Source organism: Mastomys coucha, unplaced genomic scaffold (assembly GCF_008632895.1).
Source record: "Mastomys coucha isolate ucsf_1 unplaced genomic scaffold, UCSF_Mcou_1 pScaffold7, whole genome shotgun sequence".
Taxonomy (NCBI): domain Eukaryota; kingdom Metazoa; phylum Chordata; class Mammalia; order Rodentia; family Muridae; genus Mastomys; species Mastomys coucha.
In genome coordinates, this window is record NW_022196913.1 from 68,359,083 (window position 1) to 68,376,457 (window position 17,375).

The 17,375-nt window shown below is 45.9% G+C and overlaps 1 protein-coding gene across 5 annotated transcripts in view; it reads right to left on the minus strand.

Annotated features, from left to right (window-relative positions):
- Positions 1–17,375, minus strand: part of Ptch1 (patched 1) — a 65,823-nt gene that overhangs the window by 26,890 nt on the left and 21,558 nt on the right. For all 5 annotated transcript variants that reach the window (XM_031357958.1, XM_031357959.1, XM_031357962.1 and 2 more), the window contains 10 exons: positions 13,359–13,548; positions 10,590–10,659; positions 10,378–10,469; positions 8,867–9,065; positions 8,443–8,564; positions 7,538–7,685; positions 6,538–6,669; positions 6,060–6,215; positions 5,175–5,273; positions 4,568–4,693 (listed from right to left, as the gene is read on the minus strand). In XM_031357958.1, the coding sequence (XP_031213818.1) occupies positions 4,568–4,693; positions 5,175–5,273; positions 6,060–6,215; positions 6,538–6,669; positions 7,538–7,685; positions 8,443–8,564; positions 8,867–9,065; positions 10,378–10,469; positions 10,590–10,659; positions 13,359–13,548 (1,334 nt within the window). The remainder of the gene's footprint in view (positions 1–4,567; positions 4,694–5,174; positions 5,274–6,059; positions 6,216–6,537; positions 6,670–7,537; positions 7,686–8,442; positions 8,565–8,866; positions 9,066–10,377; positions 10,470–10,589; positions 10,660–13,358; positions 13,549–17,375) is intronic.

Here is a 17,375-nt window from a genome sequence, read left to right on the forward strand (position 1 = left end):
GTGAAAAACCAAGAGACGCTTCACAAAGGGCTCTTTTGAAGGAAGTGTGGGGTTGTGTTCCAGGTGAAACAGCAAGCCAGGAGAGATGCCCTTCAATAACAAGTCCCCTGTTAAGTCGGCAACAGTCAAGTCTTCTACATACCCTTTCTTTAGGTGATTGTAACTGTAACGGGACGGCGTCAGTTCCCACAGAACAGGTTAACTATGGCCCCATGTATGGGCAGGACTCTGAAGACTTCCTTATGCAGTAGCATGCAGGTGTGGGACTGGAACACTATTTAGGACACACACACCCTTCTTCTCCTTACAGACCAGCACTGTGCTGGCTGCTGGAGGCTGCTGGAGAAGCAGGGACAACAGATCCTTCCAGCCTCAAACAACTCACACCCCAGGTTGAGATGTTCCCAGTGGCTTAGAAGGAGAGCTCGTGGGTTGGGATGTCCAGCATGTCTTCCTGAGAAGGGTTTAGAAGATGAAAACAGGTCCAGGGAGAATAGGGAAGACACAGGATGCATGGTTGGAAGACACAAGACAGGAGAGTCAATCCTGACTCCAACTACTCACTCAGGAGACAGTGCTGGGAGACCAGACCTTCAGTGTGCACCCACTGTGTTGCCACAATAATCAGGATGTGGACCGTTTGCCTCAGAACTAATTACCTAAAAAGTCTAAGGCTTCCCAGGCAATTAGATTCAAATGGTTGGCTTGATGCAAAGTCTTTATCTTAACTGGGTTGGAAGCTCTTGTTAGGCGGCTGGTGACATGCTCACACTAGGTGTGAACTGCTGACCAATTAGATTCAGGGAATGCCACGAAGAACAAGAAAAAGACTGGAAGCCAGGTGGTGGTGGTGGTGGTGCAAGCCTAGAGGCAGAAGCAGTTGGATCTGAGTTCGAGGCCAGCCTAGTCTACAGAGTGAGTTCCAGGAAAAGCCAGGGCTACACAGAAAAAACAAAACAAAACAAAACAAAAAACTTGCCTTGAAAGACAAAAAACAAAATAAATCAAAAAAGACTCCAGGAGATTTCCCATGAAGACAGCCATGCTGGGGGCTGAATCCTAATAGCTTTTTACCTGAGTTTACAGCTCAGGTGCAGGATACTGAGATAAACCCTGGGTATCTGTGGAGAACAGTGACTCCCAAGCTGCTAAGCTCTGCAAGCTTTGTAGGTAGTATGTGGTGCCACAGCAACACAAGCTTTCTACAGGGGCTCATCAAAAAGTCTTGACAGGCAGCTATGCTTGCTTATAGACAGAAGCAGTGGAGGGAGAAGAGAAACACACATCAGTGCCCCCTCTAACCTATATTCTGACAATGTTACATTTTTTAGGGGGTACCATTTTCTGCAAAGAAAATGAGTGTCTAAACCCATATCAAAGTCAATACCAGCAGGGATTTCTCAAGTAAGGCAGAATGGTCACTGCAAAGGAGGATAGTTAAGTCAGAGAGCCTGGTAGGAATGACCTTGCCTGTGGATTGACTCTAATTTACTCTGCTTAGAAAAGCTGTCACCATCATCCACCGTGGCCCAGCTGAGATACCTATGGCACAACCCTAGCCTAAACCCTTTTACTGGGTAAGGGTGTAGTCTGGTGGTAGAATACTTCTTTGTGGGGTTTTAGGTTTGAATGCCCCTGCCACAAACAAAAAGGAGTGGAAGAATAGGAAAATGACTCAGTAGGTAAGAGTAGTCACTCTGAAAACCTGAGCACCTGAGTTCAAATTTTGTTGTGTAACAGTTTCTTCCAAGAGTGAAACATTGTATCCTGCAGGAAGCTCTTTAAATAGGAAGGTAAACAACTCAAGATAGTTTCAGGGAGTCCCTGAAACAGACCAGCACAGCCGGGCTCCAAAGAAGACTTTCAGAAAAAGAAGTCTGAGAGCAGACCAGCTGCCCGGAAGAAGCAGAAACTAGCAGAGACACTCTCCAGCTTGCTGAGCTGCCTGTAGGCTGTGCAATGTCCTCGAGGTTCCCACTTTTGTGAGCTCTCATGCACACTGGGGTAAGGCTTTGGTAATGCAGCTGTCTTCTAATCTCTGCTGCTCCTGTAAATAGCCCCTCACCCATACTCCCAAGGTAACCCCAAGAAAAATCATTGCTTCACCATGTTAGGCTTTGGTAGTATCCATACTTTGCTCTGTCATAGGTTCCCTGTGTGCCGTGAGTAGATGTGTGTGTGTGCTGCATCTTCCCAGGACAAGTTTTGAATGTAACCAATTCTTAGCATCCACATACAAAGCTGAATAGTGTTCTGCTTCCCATGTCTATAAGCCCAGCACCGAGATGGAGACAGGGAAGCTCCCAGGAGCTTCCTGGCCAGCTGAGCCAGGTGGTGGAAAAGCTTCTGGTTCAGTGAAGGCCCCTTTCTCAAGTCAGAAAGCAATCGAGGATCACATCTGATGTCCTGCTCTGGCATCTGCACATATGCACATGAGCATATAACACTCACACATTCTCATTCTCTCCCTCTCCTCTCCCCCCCCATCTCTCTCTCCTACACACACACACACACACACACACACACACACACACACAGAGAGAGAGAGAGAGAGACAGAGACAGAGACAGAGAGAAAGACAGTGAGAGAGACAAAGACATTTAAAGAGCAGCCCTTGATCATTAGAATGGGTAAGGGGTTTGGGGGTTTTCACTGAGGAACTAACATCACTAGTCTGAAGGCTGATCAGGAGATGAAAGATATTTGAGAGTGAGAACCCTATGATTTAAGTCAGCGTAAGAAAAAAAAAATCATCTACAGTTTCACAAGGAAAAATCCAAACGTTACACGTTTCATTACAGCAGATAATCTCTCTGGATGCTCTGACAGACCCCAAAATAAAAGAACTCACTTTTTGTCTCTGTAAGGTGCTTACCTTGGGAGAACTTAGCGTACTGGATTTTCTAAAAGGCTATCCTCAGGGAAAACTCAACGTAGCTTTCAGAGACCACACCGTGGGATACCAATAGGGGAGGAGAGTTTGCCTTGATGAACCATCAGTACTGAGTGGAGAGGAGAGAGAGAATAAGGGAAAGAAGACGTGTGTGTGAGCTGACAGAGCAGAGCAGGGAGTGCACAGCAAAGGGACAGGCAGTGGAAAGGACAGCATGAACAGAGAGGGTCCCAGTATTAAAGGACTCCAGGACCACTGCCATTCCAGAATCAGCTGCACATGAACAGGAGCAGACACAAGAAGAGCATGCTGCAGACACATGCCTGTGCAAAACAGCCTCCCGAGTGGCCAGCGGTACCACCAAGGCCACTGGCAGCTCTCCTTATTTCTCCATTACAGAACACTTGGCTATTTTCATTTCCTTGGGTCTCTATCCAGAAGCAGATTTGACCTCATTCATTAGCCCACTGTTATCTCTGTTACGTTTTTCCTCCCCAGGAGTTGGTGCTTGTGACTGACAGAGACTCTTCTCATAGTCTCAGCGCTTACCCTGAATGTTAAGGAGGGCTTGCACCACAGCAGGCAGGGAGATGAAGTGCACCTAAGGGATGGCTTCTACGTTAAGTGACAAATGTGTATTTAAGAGTATAAATTGGAACACAAGGTCATTTGTCACCTTCTCTTCCTGGTCACAGTTCTGATTAGCACCTGAGCAGATAGCATGGAGGAGTACAAACTTAACAAGTTTCACACAGACACATCCAAGTGATTTCTTCAAGCAGCTGGCCACCTAGTAAGTTTGTAGGTCCCACTCTAAGAAAAATGGAGACAAACTCTCCCTTCAGCTGTCACTTTAAAATTTTGACATTAATTCAATTATCTTCCACTGTGTTATCAACTACATGAGAGCCCGCTTCCTTGGCTACAGTGACCACTTCCGGCTGGCTACGAGGACTACCACAATGACTAGGTATGGCCCACAGCTTCTCCTCTCACACCTGGGAACAGACCCTTCAGGCTGACTGCCTAGGCATGAGAGAACATGGCTGGGAGGGAGTGGCCAGAGTAATGAGACTAGCAACACAGCCCTTGCATACAGTGAGTGGCAGGCACTCTAAGCTTGCATAAGCAGCCTAAGGAATAAGGGAAAGAATGCAGAGACCAACAAAGGAGAAGGCAGTGGCAGACATGAACCCCCCAACAGATGCCCCTGCAGGATATAGCCAAGTGGCCAACACACTGTCATACGGTGTGAGTGACAGTAACTACAGGCCCAGGGTTCAGACAACCCTATCTACGCACACCAGTTGGGTCTTCTAAGGTCTTGAGATGGGGCTGGAGCTGTTTAGGGAAGGGAGCTATGAAGTGAATGGAAGGGGAGTAGTCTAGAAGTAAGGGCCAGGCAAGGAGGATGTTAAGGAGTATCCTTGGGTCCACTGACCTAAACTGAACAGTACAATTCCACAGGTTAACAACGTCTGGATAATAAGGTCTAAGAAGGCAAAGAACCTTGGAACCTGTTTTGGAAGGAGTGCCAAGGTCATGCCTTGGAGCACCCACCTAGCAGCACGGAGACCCAAATGTTGCTGTCTTTCACTAAGTGCTGAACTCTAGAAAAGCGGAGCAAGGATGCCGAACAGCCAAGCCACAGGGATCTGCCCACGGTAAACTCACCTGGAGGGAGAACGCTCGAAGAGCAGGAATAGGGATTAATGCAGCCATGAAGAAGGCGGTGACATTGCTGATGGAGGTGAGGGCCACGCTGGCTCCAGTGCGCTTGAGGCACTCCCCTGTCCTGTCCTGGGGATGACAAACCACAGTGCTGAGGGCTGTAGTCTGTACTAGCCAGTCCTCAAAGCACACTGTGGCAGTTTCTCGTACATGGCTGTACCATGTTCTAAGGAACAGGGAAAGGTCACAACCACCTTGATTCCAACACCAGGTTCTGTGGGTTCCTCCCTCACGGTCATGTGTTCCTCATGTTTACCATCGCCCCGATCAAAAAGCTCAAGATAATTGGTGACTTAAATGCAAATTCATAGCCAAAGAAAACCACAGAAGCAAATGTGGGCTTTGGGAAGGGATGGTGCAGGAGCATGAGGTATTCTGCCAAGACACCCACATTTCTAGGGGCACCCTAAATGGAGCTCTAGGTGTCTCTCATGGTGACATGTCATTTGACTTAGGATCGACCAGATGGTGGAAAAAACTACAGGACAAATACTAAGGAAACGAGTGGGCTTTGGATGCCCCCCAAACGTCATGCTTTCCCTGCTGGTACCTCAAATGGAATCCTCTTATTCTGTCCTGTTTCACTGAACGCATGGGCCAGGAGGAAGACATCATCCACACCAACACCAAGAGCGAGAAATGGCAAAACCTACAGAAACACAGGCAATGATGGCATTAGCCAGGGAAGAGCTCACAGGGAAACATTGAAGCCAGTGCCCTGCAGGTGCCAATCTGGTTGATAACCTACTTATTTGATGATCTGCATCCACAAAAGTCTTTCAGTTATGACTCAGAGATGTTCTTACAACCTATTTCTGAGGTCCTGGTACAAGAACTTGTTTTAGAATTAAAAGTGAAAAAGCTAGCTACCTCACACCTAAAGCTCTAGTTCCTAGGGACCCCTGGACCAGCATCAGTGAGAAAGGCTGAGAATTTAAGATTGTACCTTCTTGCAGACTGGGCCTAGTCACCTTTGTTTTCAAGGATTCTAATGCCTACTGGAGTTTGGGAGTCAGGATTTGAGTAAATGATGTAAACTATTCTAAGTGAATGCCTCTATCTACCAAGTACATTCCTGGAATTAAAAAAGCATTAACGTATGTGTATATGCACATGATGTGTGTGTGGGTATATGACTATACAAAGATATAGCAGTATCAATTTGGTAGCGTCTTTTCTCTCTTGCCACCTTTATGCGGGCTCTAAAGACTGAACTTAGATCATCAGGTTTGCATGGCAAGTGCCTTTACCCACTGACCCATTTCACTAGCTCTCCAGGCTTTTAGCCCATAGACCAGATGGGTCTACTGAGAGCCAGCCCTCCCCTTTCCCTCACAGAAAAGGCCTTACAAACTCTAGGCAAGATGGACACAAAGAGGCCAGCAGGCCAGGAAAGGTGTTGGCCAGAGGCAGCAATGACTGGTCCCTGAAGTACCTGAGTTGTAGCAGCATTAAAGGAAATGCCAATCAAGGAGCAGAGGCCCAATCCTGCAGCCACTGACAGCGCAACCAACAGGACACCAGCCAGCCCCACGGCACCCTGGGACTTGGAGCAGTCCCAGCGCAGCATGGTTAAACAGGCATAGGCAAGCTACAAGCAGAATGATTGGGGGAGGGGAACAAAAGGGAGAGAGAAGGAAGGGGAAGACAAAAAACATGAGCCCCAAATTAGAATGTGTAACAATTGTAACGTTTTCCCCACCCATCGCCCCACATCCAAAGGCAGAACCTATTAATTCCAAATACAAAACTTTACACTACAGACACCACACAACAAGGTGGGGACCACTTCTAAAATCCTTCCAAGGCTGAGCCGTCTCTGTCTTGGGTATACTTTTATGTCGGGAGGGCAGTTAAAAACCAGGTACAGTCAAAGTAAAATTACAAACAAACCCACGGAAGCCCAGAATTACCATCAGTAGATAGCCACTGGCCACTCGGATGACACTGACATCAGAGAAGGATTTTAGGATGTCGTCCAGGGTCGTGGTGGTGAAGGAAAGCACCTTTTGAGTGGAGTTTGGGGCAACACTTTGATGAACCACCTGTGGTCACAAGACAAAGCTAAATTCCCAGAAGGAGCCAAAGCATCAAGAGCAGACTGGGGAATACCACCATGTGCCTCACAGGTTGCTGATACATCAACCTGAGGTCCCATGGAACTCAAGTGGACAGAGGTGGAGGGAAGAGAAACCTGCCTCTGACAGTGAGGGCTGCTGTGGTCCAGGGAGGGCAGGAGAACTGTGGTCACCCGGAGGGTTTTAACTCTAAGGCACTCCCTACCCCACAGCCAGATGATTGGTCCCTTAATCCAAACAACTCATTCTTATAAATTCCACCTCCCCCACCTTCATTTGCTGGCCACTTTCAAAAGGTCACAGGCAGCTCCATAGAGGTCACTGCTTGGGAAACAAAGGCCAGCCTCCTGTCACATGGCCTGACCAAGGGGCCTGCAGCTGTGAATAGATTCTGTTTTGCTAATGTTTTCCAGACACCTTTTCTTGTTCACCCAGTGTGGGTTTTCCCTCCCCCTTTGCACTGTTAGGCCTGGGCTCTGAGGTCCACAATCGTTACTAGGCATGTTCCAGGGAACCCCAGCTAAGAATGAGTGTCTCTTCAGACACTACTCCCAAGACTTTCAATGGCTGGATAAAGAAAATCAAGCTTGTATTTCATGCAGTGCTCAGAATCAAAATCTGTATTGAAAATTAACCTGATGGAGGTTCCGTGGTGTAATCCCAACAATCAGGAGGCTGAGGCAGGAGGACAGCAATTTTGAGACTGCCTGGGCTGCACAATTAAGACTAAACAGCAAACAAAAATCCCACTAAACCTAATGGGAAACAATGTTTCAATAGGAAAGGGAGACTGGACTTAGTTACAAGTTGTCCTGATTTCTAGGCAGGGGCTCACCTCCACATAAGTCCTCTGCCATGCCTCCAGGATGGCGGCTGCCCTGTCCTCATTCCAGTTGATGTGAGAGACATAGTCGTAGCCCCTGAAGTGTTCATACATTTGCTTGGGAGTCATTAACTGGAACATGGTTTGCAGGGCATGAGCACTGTGTTGAGATGAATGGACAGAAGTCAGGTCAGCACTGCCGGCAAGCAGTGTGTGCAACATGAGGTCCCAAGCATGTATTCCCAACTCTCCCTCAGACTTCTTCCCTCCTATGTGCGCACATGTTTCCATTCAAACAAGACCAGGATGGTTATTGTATTTAATAGATTGATGTACCATATTAAAGGTGTAACCTTACAAACCTTTTACAGATAGACCCCAAAATTAAATTAATAAGCAATTTCCTTTCTCAGTTCCTATTCCATGAAACAGGAAGGAGAGGAGAGTAGATGGCTTGACCAGATACACTGGGTTCAGCCACACACTCTCTCTGTGCAGAAATCCCAGAGACAGTGTCCCAAGGGAGAAACCTCAGACGAAACACCTGACACTTGACTGACTGGAGTCTGGCTGCACAGAGGCTAACTCTTGCCTTGCCTGCAGTTCTTGGTCTTTGACTCTTAACAGTGCGTGACACTGATGAGCTCCTACCCCTCAACCCATACAGTAGTACTGGATTTCCTCATCCCATTAGGGCAGACCTTCCAAAACCTTGAAATCAACAGCTACAACTCTGATGAAAACTACAAATGCATTGTAGAAAAACTTGCCCACGAGATTACTTTGCAAGCTGGTCTGGTGTGCTAATGTTCCCCAAGGTTCAATGAACTGGACAGCTAGCTAAGATTTACATGAGTCCAAAGGTCTGTGTACAAGAAAAGGGGCACAAGGATAGCGTGAGAGTACTGCTGGATTACCTGACAAGTTTTCCAGTGGCGTTCTTGACGGTACCACCCACAATCAACTCCTCCTGCCAATGCATATACTTCCTGGATAAACCTTGACATCCACCATTCAAAACAAGGGCCACATCAAGAGGCTGTAATGAAAAGACAGTCACATAATTACGGGAATTAGTAGGCAGGTCACATGCCTCGTTAAGATCCAGTGCGTTAAGGGCTTGTTTGTTTCAGAGAAAACATTAATAACAAGGCTAATGAGGGTTATGCTAAATCTTACAGCAAAACTTAGCTCTGTGAACAACTGTAGTTCCATACACCAAATTAAAAAGGAACAAAAGTCACAGCCAAATGAAATCTTCAGGACGAAAATCATAGAGAGAACTGTAAGTGAAAACAGAAAAGGCCCCCGCCACCCCCCTTGTACTCTCTGTAAACTCACTTTGGTTGAATTTTTGTTGGGGGCCGTGGCAGGGCAATCTGGGTCGGCTGGGTTGAGACAAGGCCGGTCCATGTACCCATGGCCAACTTCGGCTTTATTCAGCATTTCCTCCCAGCTGTCCACTTGGTAGTTTATTTTCTTTAACTCTTCTAGGAATTCCAAGGGGTCAAAGTTTGTCCACCGTAAAGGAGGCTTACCTCTGCGAAAGAAATTAGAGGTGAGGCCATGAGAAACGTGGCTCAGACAGGCAGGAGGGTGCACGGCTGCATTTGTGCAACACGGGGCCTGTGTATAAAGGAGAAAATATAAAAGTTCTTTCCCAGTAAAGCCACTGGCAAACTTAAGTCAGGGAAAGAATCCATAGCTGAAGATGGCAAGTGGAGCTTGCAAATTCATGGAAACAACAGACAATCTTAATCCCCTAATATTGTATTTGATATCTTTAAATTTTTTCGCCAATGGGGGAGGGGTGGGTTCTTCTAAGCAGAGCAGCAAGATCCAAAACTGAAAACCAAAAGAATGAGTTACAATATTACCACTAGCACCTGCCTGCTTAAAAACTTGCTTTTCAAATGTAATCTGTTACCTTTAACAATCATTCCTAGGAGCCCCCTCTAACAGGCCGGCAGTGGGGTGGGCAAGCCCCCCATGGTCTCTACCATCACCACCATCACAGCCACTCCCCACCCCCCACTCATTTTGGAAACTGCTGTTGACAGACCAGAAAGGCTTTTGGCTGCCTGTTATGTGGTTCAAACCGTACTGTAGCTGCTTAACCAGGCTGAAGTCATTATTCAGAGTCTCCCAACCAGAAAACACAAAACCCCTTATTTCCCATCTAAAACTGTACACTGAAGGTCAGGGGATGGCCACTGCAAATTGCTTTTGCAGATATGTGCGGGCCAGGACGGAAACAATAAACCAAGCACTAACTCTTGCGTAATTAGCTGAAGAACATCTACGCGGAGTAACCATCGTTCTTTAAATGGTGTGGTGTGTGCAATTCCCAACTGCTGAGCTATGAAGCTTCCCTTATCACAGCCTTTATAGACAGCACATTTCCCCCTTGAATATCATTAACGTGATCCAAAGTAGAGTTAATATTTTTCTCTGTAGGAAGATCTTGAACCTTAGCTGAAGTGTTTCCTTGTGACAAGTGCTCAGTAAGAAACTCTCTTTTTAGACATCTAAGCGCTGGTATGCATAACTACAAGCATCTTATAAAGAGTTTTTAAAAAATTGTACAGACTGTGCAATGATTTGCATTTTATTTGCATATAAATAGGTTGGTAAAAGTGAATGAAATCTAATGATGCCTACAGAACTGTTTCTGAAAAGAGGAAAAAACATTCTGCTGAAATCGACCCCCCCCACCATTCACTCAAAAAAATGCGCATGGAATTTCAATGTTTTTATTTCTTGTCCAAAACTGAAACAGAATAAACAATGATAAGCAGCCACACCGGAAACTGTCACAGAGCCCGGTGGCTGGAAACTGAGGGTGCACTTACAGGAGGTATGCTGTTCCCGACTGTAGCTTCGCCCCTTCCCAGAAGCAGTCCAAAGGTGTAATGATTAAGCAAGGGTAAAGGTATTCTATTATCTGTCAAAGCAAAAGACAATAGGAGTGCTTTAGGCTGACACTCTCAGCTCGGGTGGTCTCTAGAAATTTTGAAGAAATTTTGAACGTTTTCCCCTCTTTGCAAAGAAGAAAAGAACGTACCTGGTCCATGTAACCTGTCTCTGTGATCAGTTCCCCTGATTTGTAGCACAAATGTTCCAACTTCCATTGCCTATTGGGATGGAAAGTCGAGAGAAATAAAAAAGTAAAACAAAAACACTTCTTACTGCAACGAAATGAGCTTAAAACAGGAACAACGGGACTTATCAAAAGGCTGTAATTTCGATCACACTGAAGCATCTGTCAAAACCAGCAGAGCTTTTGCCAAGCAGAAAGCCTGCAAGCCCCACTTTAATGAATAGATAACACTGGATCGTAATTAACATGTGGGGTGTTTATGTAAATGAATGCTACCCAAGTACTTGAAGTCTTGTTTCCTTAAGTGTTCTACCAATAATCTTGTTTACACCATTAATCTGCTTTTCCACACACATTAGCCAACCTGCAGCAATCCAGTGGAGTTATCACATCACAAATTCAGAATAAGTGGAGCTGGAGCTGGAGCCCGGGTGCGTTGGGACAGACTCAGGTGGGAGAGTATTACTGGCTTCTATTTTTCTTCTTTTATTACCAGACATTACTTTTGGTCAGGTTTGAAACAACTTTCCTGCTCTTAATGTTCTAAACAACCTCTGCCAGGCAGGCAGGATTCCCTGTCTGATAGGCATGGCATTAAATACAGGGACCATCAATTAGTTTGGTTTTAGTAGCTCTCAGAGAGTATTCTGATATGTTTAGGGAAAGTTCCAATATGTTTAGGGAAAGGAGCTTTACTCAAAAATAAAAGGATATCTGGAAAGAGTAGAGATGGGAAATCGAAGAAATGAAAATAAAAATTACCCCCACCCGACAGTTCTACTTCACTGGTCTCCTCAGGGAGCCCTGCCTTCTCCCAAGGGCACTTTTTATACTCTGCATCTCCTTCCCTACACTTGCTGCTTCCATCTTCCCCTTAGGGCCCTTTCAGAATGCTACCTTCCTATTAATCACAAGCTTTCTTTGCGTCATGCTGGTGGAAGCAACCCTTCTGTAGAGCTCTGGCTCCAGTCTTACCTGGTGTATGAAGGGTGGGCCCTCTTCATGCCTGGCTCTGTCCGTTTCCACCTGTGCTATTTCTCTCCCTGGTATCATTCATTCATTCATCCACCTATCACTCCCACTCAACACTTATCAACCCACCAATCAGGTAGGCGCTGTAGTGTCTTGCATGCACATGCACGCACGCACACATAACCCAACATAAGTGGGTCTTATCTCTGCAATTGTTTGAGAAGGATACGACTGACTGATTGTTCACTGGGCATGGGGTCATTTGAAACCTGGCTTGATCTTTGACCTTGGACAAAAGCTCCATTTATTCTCATTTTTATTTTTTTTTTCCACCTAAAATACACAAGCACTCACCAGACAAGGGTTTGCTCCTATGCGTAACTCTGAGTCCACCTTAGCTTATGTCACAGTACAGAACCTTAAATCTTGTCCTGAAGGCTTTAGAACAGGCAGGTCTTAGCATATGTGTGTGGAATAACCCTGGGCAGGCCAGGTTCTCCACAGGGCCTCTGACTGCAAACTTTCCCATCTAGACCAGACAGTTACTCTACACTGAGCACTACTGATAGGAGGAGACCAGTTGCTGAATATGTCCCATATTTCCTAAAGCCTTTTTCTACAAACATTGGACCTTGCCCTGTTCAACAATGGGCCAGGTGTACGTATGGCTCCTATTTTAAAGTAACAGATAATATAGATGTATTAAGAAAAAAATGTTAATTTTGTTTTAAAATTCTCTTATTATGAATCTCACTCAGACATCCCGGAAAATTCCCGGAGAATTCCCGGAGAGGCTCAACACTCACCCCTCCATTTGCTTTGTGACCTGTCAGAGAGCTTAATTCTTTTCTTCACTGTCCTCTCGTCCCCCTCTCAGCCCTACCCATTGTTGACTGAGGCTATCCAAAACGTAACTGCCCCAAAGAAAGGTTCAGCAAGAGGTCATTTACCGCATTAACAGTATATTCAATTTAGGGGAAAAAAAAAAAGCTTAAGAAAATGAGATATAGCCCAGGTAAGAAGCCCTGCAAGAGAACCATATTCACGTGTGGACCACACCAAGATACTCATTCAAAATACATGACAGGGGCTGGAGAGAAGGCTCAGAGCTTAAGAGAACTTGCCATTCTTGCAGGACACCTGGGTTCAGTTCTCAACTCACAAGCCAGCTCACCCTCTCTAACTCCAGTTGTAGACTGCCCACGTGTGGTACCCAGACGCACATGCAGGCAACTATTCATACACGTTAAAAAAAAAAAAAAAAAGTTGAGCACATTTCCAATCTGAAAGCTTGACATCTGAAAAGCTCGAGAATATGAAACTTTTTGACACCAACAAAGTGCCACAAATAGGTCATTCTATACCATGAAACTCCATTTTATGCACAAAAAACATTAAAATATTAATTAAGGCATACTGAGACATATGTCAATCCTGTCTTCAGTCTTGAATCTTGTCCCCAGTGTATTATCACCTACATGGAAATACTCCAAAATAAAATTTTCAATGTTTGAGACACTTCCAGGTCCCAAGAACCTTGGATAAGGAATATTCAATGTGTAGTATTTCGCTATCAAACTCTTAAAAAACAAATTAAGATGGGGAAGCGTTCAGTAGTAGCACTGTATATTATCTGTAAAACCTTGGGTTCTAAAGTTTAAAAGAAAGCGGCTAGGACTAATGTAATAATCCAAAGGCAACATTATTTATGGAAACAAGGGATCTACCTGCTGTACCTGTGCAGGTGACACGCGGCCTTACCTGTTATACATGTAGACGTGCACACGACTGGCCTGGAGTGCTGAGTCCAGGTGCTGCAGGAGAGCCTCTGTGGTCAGGACATTAGCGCCTTCTTCTTTTGGAGTCTGTATCATGAGTTGAGGATTAAACATAGCCTCTTCTCCTATCTTCTGGCGGGTATAATTTAATTCTCGACTCACTCGTCCACCAACTGACAAACACGGATAGGTATCCAATCAGAAGAGAACTCACCTCAAACCCGTGCTGTCTCACTTGGAACAAACTAGCAATGAAACTTGAGTTTGCACAATGCTGACTTCTCAAATCTAAGTGTAAACTGCCACACACCCAAATCTACTGGATACAGTCTGACTGGTACCCTGTGTCTGTCTAAGGGGGAAGGGGGTGTGAAAACACCATACACCTTTTCTCTGCAGACCAGACCAAAATATCATGTTAGTCTCTTTTGCCTGCATAAACAATGTGGGCTGCAGCCCCTTTCATGATGGCTTCACTTTATACTCTTCAGTAATCTAGCAAAGGTAACATGGAAAAGTTACTCTGTGTAAAAAGTCAAAGGAAGATGGTCATTGTGTTCAGAACACAACCCGAGGGCAGATAAAGACTGTGATTTACGTCAGAAGGACCAGGGGAACTCCACCGCTGTTGCATTCAGCCCTGGAACCTGGTTCCATCAGAACCACCCTGCCAGCATCCAGAAAACACAGGTGTCAGGTTCTGACTCAGTTGGAATGCAACCTGTGTCTGCAAGCTCCTAGGTGATGTTTGACCTGCTACTGAGGCCAAGGAGGCACCCTACATACCGAGACCAACCTGGACCTCCTGCTACTGAGGCCAAGGAGGCACCCTACACACCGCAGACCAACCTGGACCTCCTGCTACTGAGGCCAAGGAGGCACCCTACATACCGAGACCAACCTGGACCTCCTACAAGTCGGCTAAAGCTAGGCATGCTGAGAACCAGGTCCAGTTGACCCTGTTTTAAAACTATTTTTACTCTGGCTCTCCTTTCTGCGTACTTATGTACATTCGGTTTTCGGAGCAAACCACGCTCAGAATGCCACCCACCCCTGTGCTGAGGCTTCCTGGGAAGGCAGCGGACAGGATCTGCCTGCCGTGTGCTTCCATGGTCTGAGGGGTTCCCAAAGTCACTGATAAGCTCAGTGTTCCTCAGAAGCAGGCCTCGGGCTGTAGCTTGGAAAGAACTCAGTGATTGTCACTTTCCCACGAGGAGGAATCCTTTTTCTTCAAGTTTAGTATTCAAGGACATAAACATTTGCTTTGGGAAAGTAAGTACAGAGGACAACAGTGGGGTGTTTGCTTCTCTTGGCATATTTTATAAACAAGGGGGCAGGCTAAAAAGCAAACAATGCCCTCATTAGGAAAACTAGTACAGAATCTCAAGCTGGCAGGACCCTATGTGTAGTCCCCAGAGCCGCCAAGGCCACCATGGAGCTCTGAGGTGAGGCTAAAGCATTGTATGGCTGTGGGGGTGGGGGTGGGGCAGCAAAGGGTTCATAAAAAGTATTCCAAGTGTGCAGACAGCTTGACAAATGCTAAGGGGAATGGCTGAGGGCTTCACCAATGTCAAGTGATGGAAAAGCAGGACTGGGGGGTGTGGCTCAGTACCAGCCTGGCAATCACAAAGTCCTGAGTTCCAGCCTCGGCACCAGGGAAACTCTGGGAAACCATCTGGAACAGAGGATGCACCCCTCTCAACTACCCAGACAGCGTCTTGTTCACTGTGTAGGCAGAGTCAGAATACTACCAGCCAGCTAGCCAACTGAATGTGGCATCTGGGGGTGTAGAAGCACCTGGAAGCTAAATAATCAATGTTTATAGCTCAGGTCACCTCTGAAGAGGTACAAGGCCACCCAGGAGGGACTGCCACCCAACATCGGCTCAACTGCTTTCCATTTTTCCTGGTGATGTTACTACATCTCAAGCCACTCCAACTCCCTCACCTTTTTGTGACTAGATCCTGTTCAGCACACTGTGCTTATGTTTGCTTTTAAAATTAAAACCCGGGTGACTTCAAAGCAAGTGGTGTAACAACAACAACAATTTAAGATAAAATAAAAACAAGCAATGGAGTTCCTCCTTCCCCAACACATAACTGCTTTTACAGCCAAGGATCTATCCATGCAAATCAAGACAGTAAGACCAAGTTCCACCCCTAACTCTGGTGGCTGTATCAGAGAAGTTTGTCACTAATTTACAGCACCCAATATGAATGCTCACAATAACAAAAAACCCAGTGCATGACATATGTCATACTGCTGAGGACATCACTGTACTCTTTCAAACTAAATTCTCATCATAGGGGCTTCAAAAAGGATTCTCAAAATAGGAAACATGCAACTCATGGGTTATGGTACCACCCTATGGTGTATGTTAAAAATCAATGCATTTTGAGCAACTTGACATCCATGTTATCTTTAAGGGTTCATGGTTTTGTTCTCTTTGTTCTAGTGGCAAATATTTGTGAGTATCTCTTTTAAAGATGTATTATTCCTAATCACATATATTGGTGTGCATGTGATTATGCATATATATGAGTGTGGGTACTCAGAGGCCACAGGAGTGCCCTGGAGCTGGAGTTACAGGTGGTTGTGAGTTACCCAATTTGGGTGCAGGGTATTGAGTTCAGCTCCTCTGCACCTTATGTGAGTGCTGGGCATTGGGTTCAGTCTGCTCTCTTAACTGATGGGCTCTCTCAGTTACAAAGTTTATTGATGTGACAATCAGCACCAGCCATGCAAGACAACAACCACTAGTGAGAAAGAGGAACAACTCTTGCAAAAAAAAAAAAAAAAACGTATGCTGAGCTCTACCTGGGATCTCCCATGAGACCTCTGCCTCTACGGGAACTATGTTTTAGGTCTAACATTTCACTTTGTATTAATTGAGCATTTTGTTTTGTTTTGTTTTGCCAAATGACTGGCTGACTTCAGTCCAGTTAGCTGCTGCTCATTTCATGTCAACCACAGTTGTTCCAACAACTTAACTCACAAAGGCAGCAACTGTCTCTGGGTGCCTGTGGTGTATGGTGTGTGGTGAGTGTTAGGGAGTAGAAATGCCTGGTGGATAGGACCAGGAATTCTTTCCTTTCTACTGCTCCACTCTAAGAGGGCTACAGGGCCAGTGACATCAATAGGCAACGATAAGAAAACCAAGTGTCCTGAGGGAACACAAGGTAGTGAAAGGAAAAGGAAAATCAGTATTCAGTGACTCTGTAGAGCTGGGGTCATTGCTCTGATACAGAAGGCAACAACTTGCAGAGCTCAGTCAAACTGAGTGACATCAGGGGAACTCTCTCTGACTGAGGCTGTTCGTCCATCAGCTGAGGGCCAGCTGTATTCCACGGGCGCTGAGCACGGAAGCAGCAGACCTATTTCCAGCACTGCCCTTGGAAGAGGGAGATTTGGGAAGGCCATAATGAGGATCTCAGAGGCAGTACTGGTCTGAGCCAACTACCCTGCCAGCCTTCTCACACAGAGAGTGAGTGTGCATACCGCAGAGGTGGCAAGAAGTATCAAGTTCCAAATCCCAGAGTGTACTAAACTCATGGTCTAAGCTTTGAGAATGGAGATGAATAACTTCCATCTCACTTAAAAGGCAGTAATGTTACATCCAGTGTTTTGTTGTCAGGAAAGAGGCTGCACCCTTTAATGGGACCCCATGGACCCTGGCTCCATTTTCTTTTTGGTCTCTAGAAGGTCCTAAGTTTTCTTTCTTTTAAATTCTCCATCTCATCCCCTACAAATTTAAAGCTGACGCCGGTACTTTGAAAGAGGTGGCACAAGCACTGCTTCTGCAAAAAAGTTCTCTGTCAGGCTCCCGTCTATCCTTGTCTCCTCAAACCAGCCACCATGGTTTTCCAAAGGGAAGCATGGGGTGGAGCATTCAATCAAGCCATATCCTCTGGAGGGGTACCTTTCTAGTCTACTGTAGGCATGAGTTGCCTCCCCATGATGTCCCCTGCTCAACAGCCACTACCTCTCACACAGCCTAAGA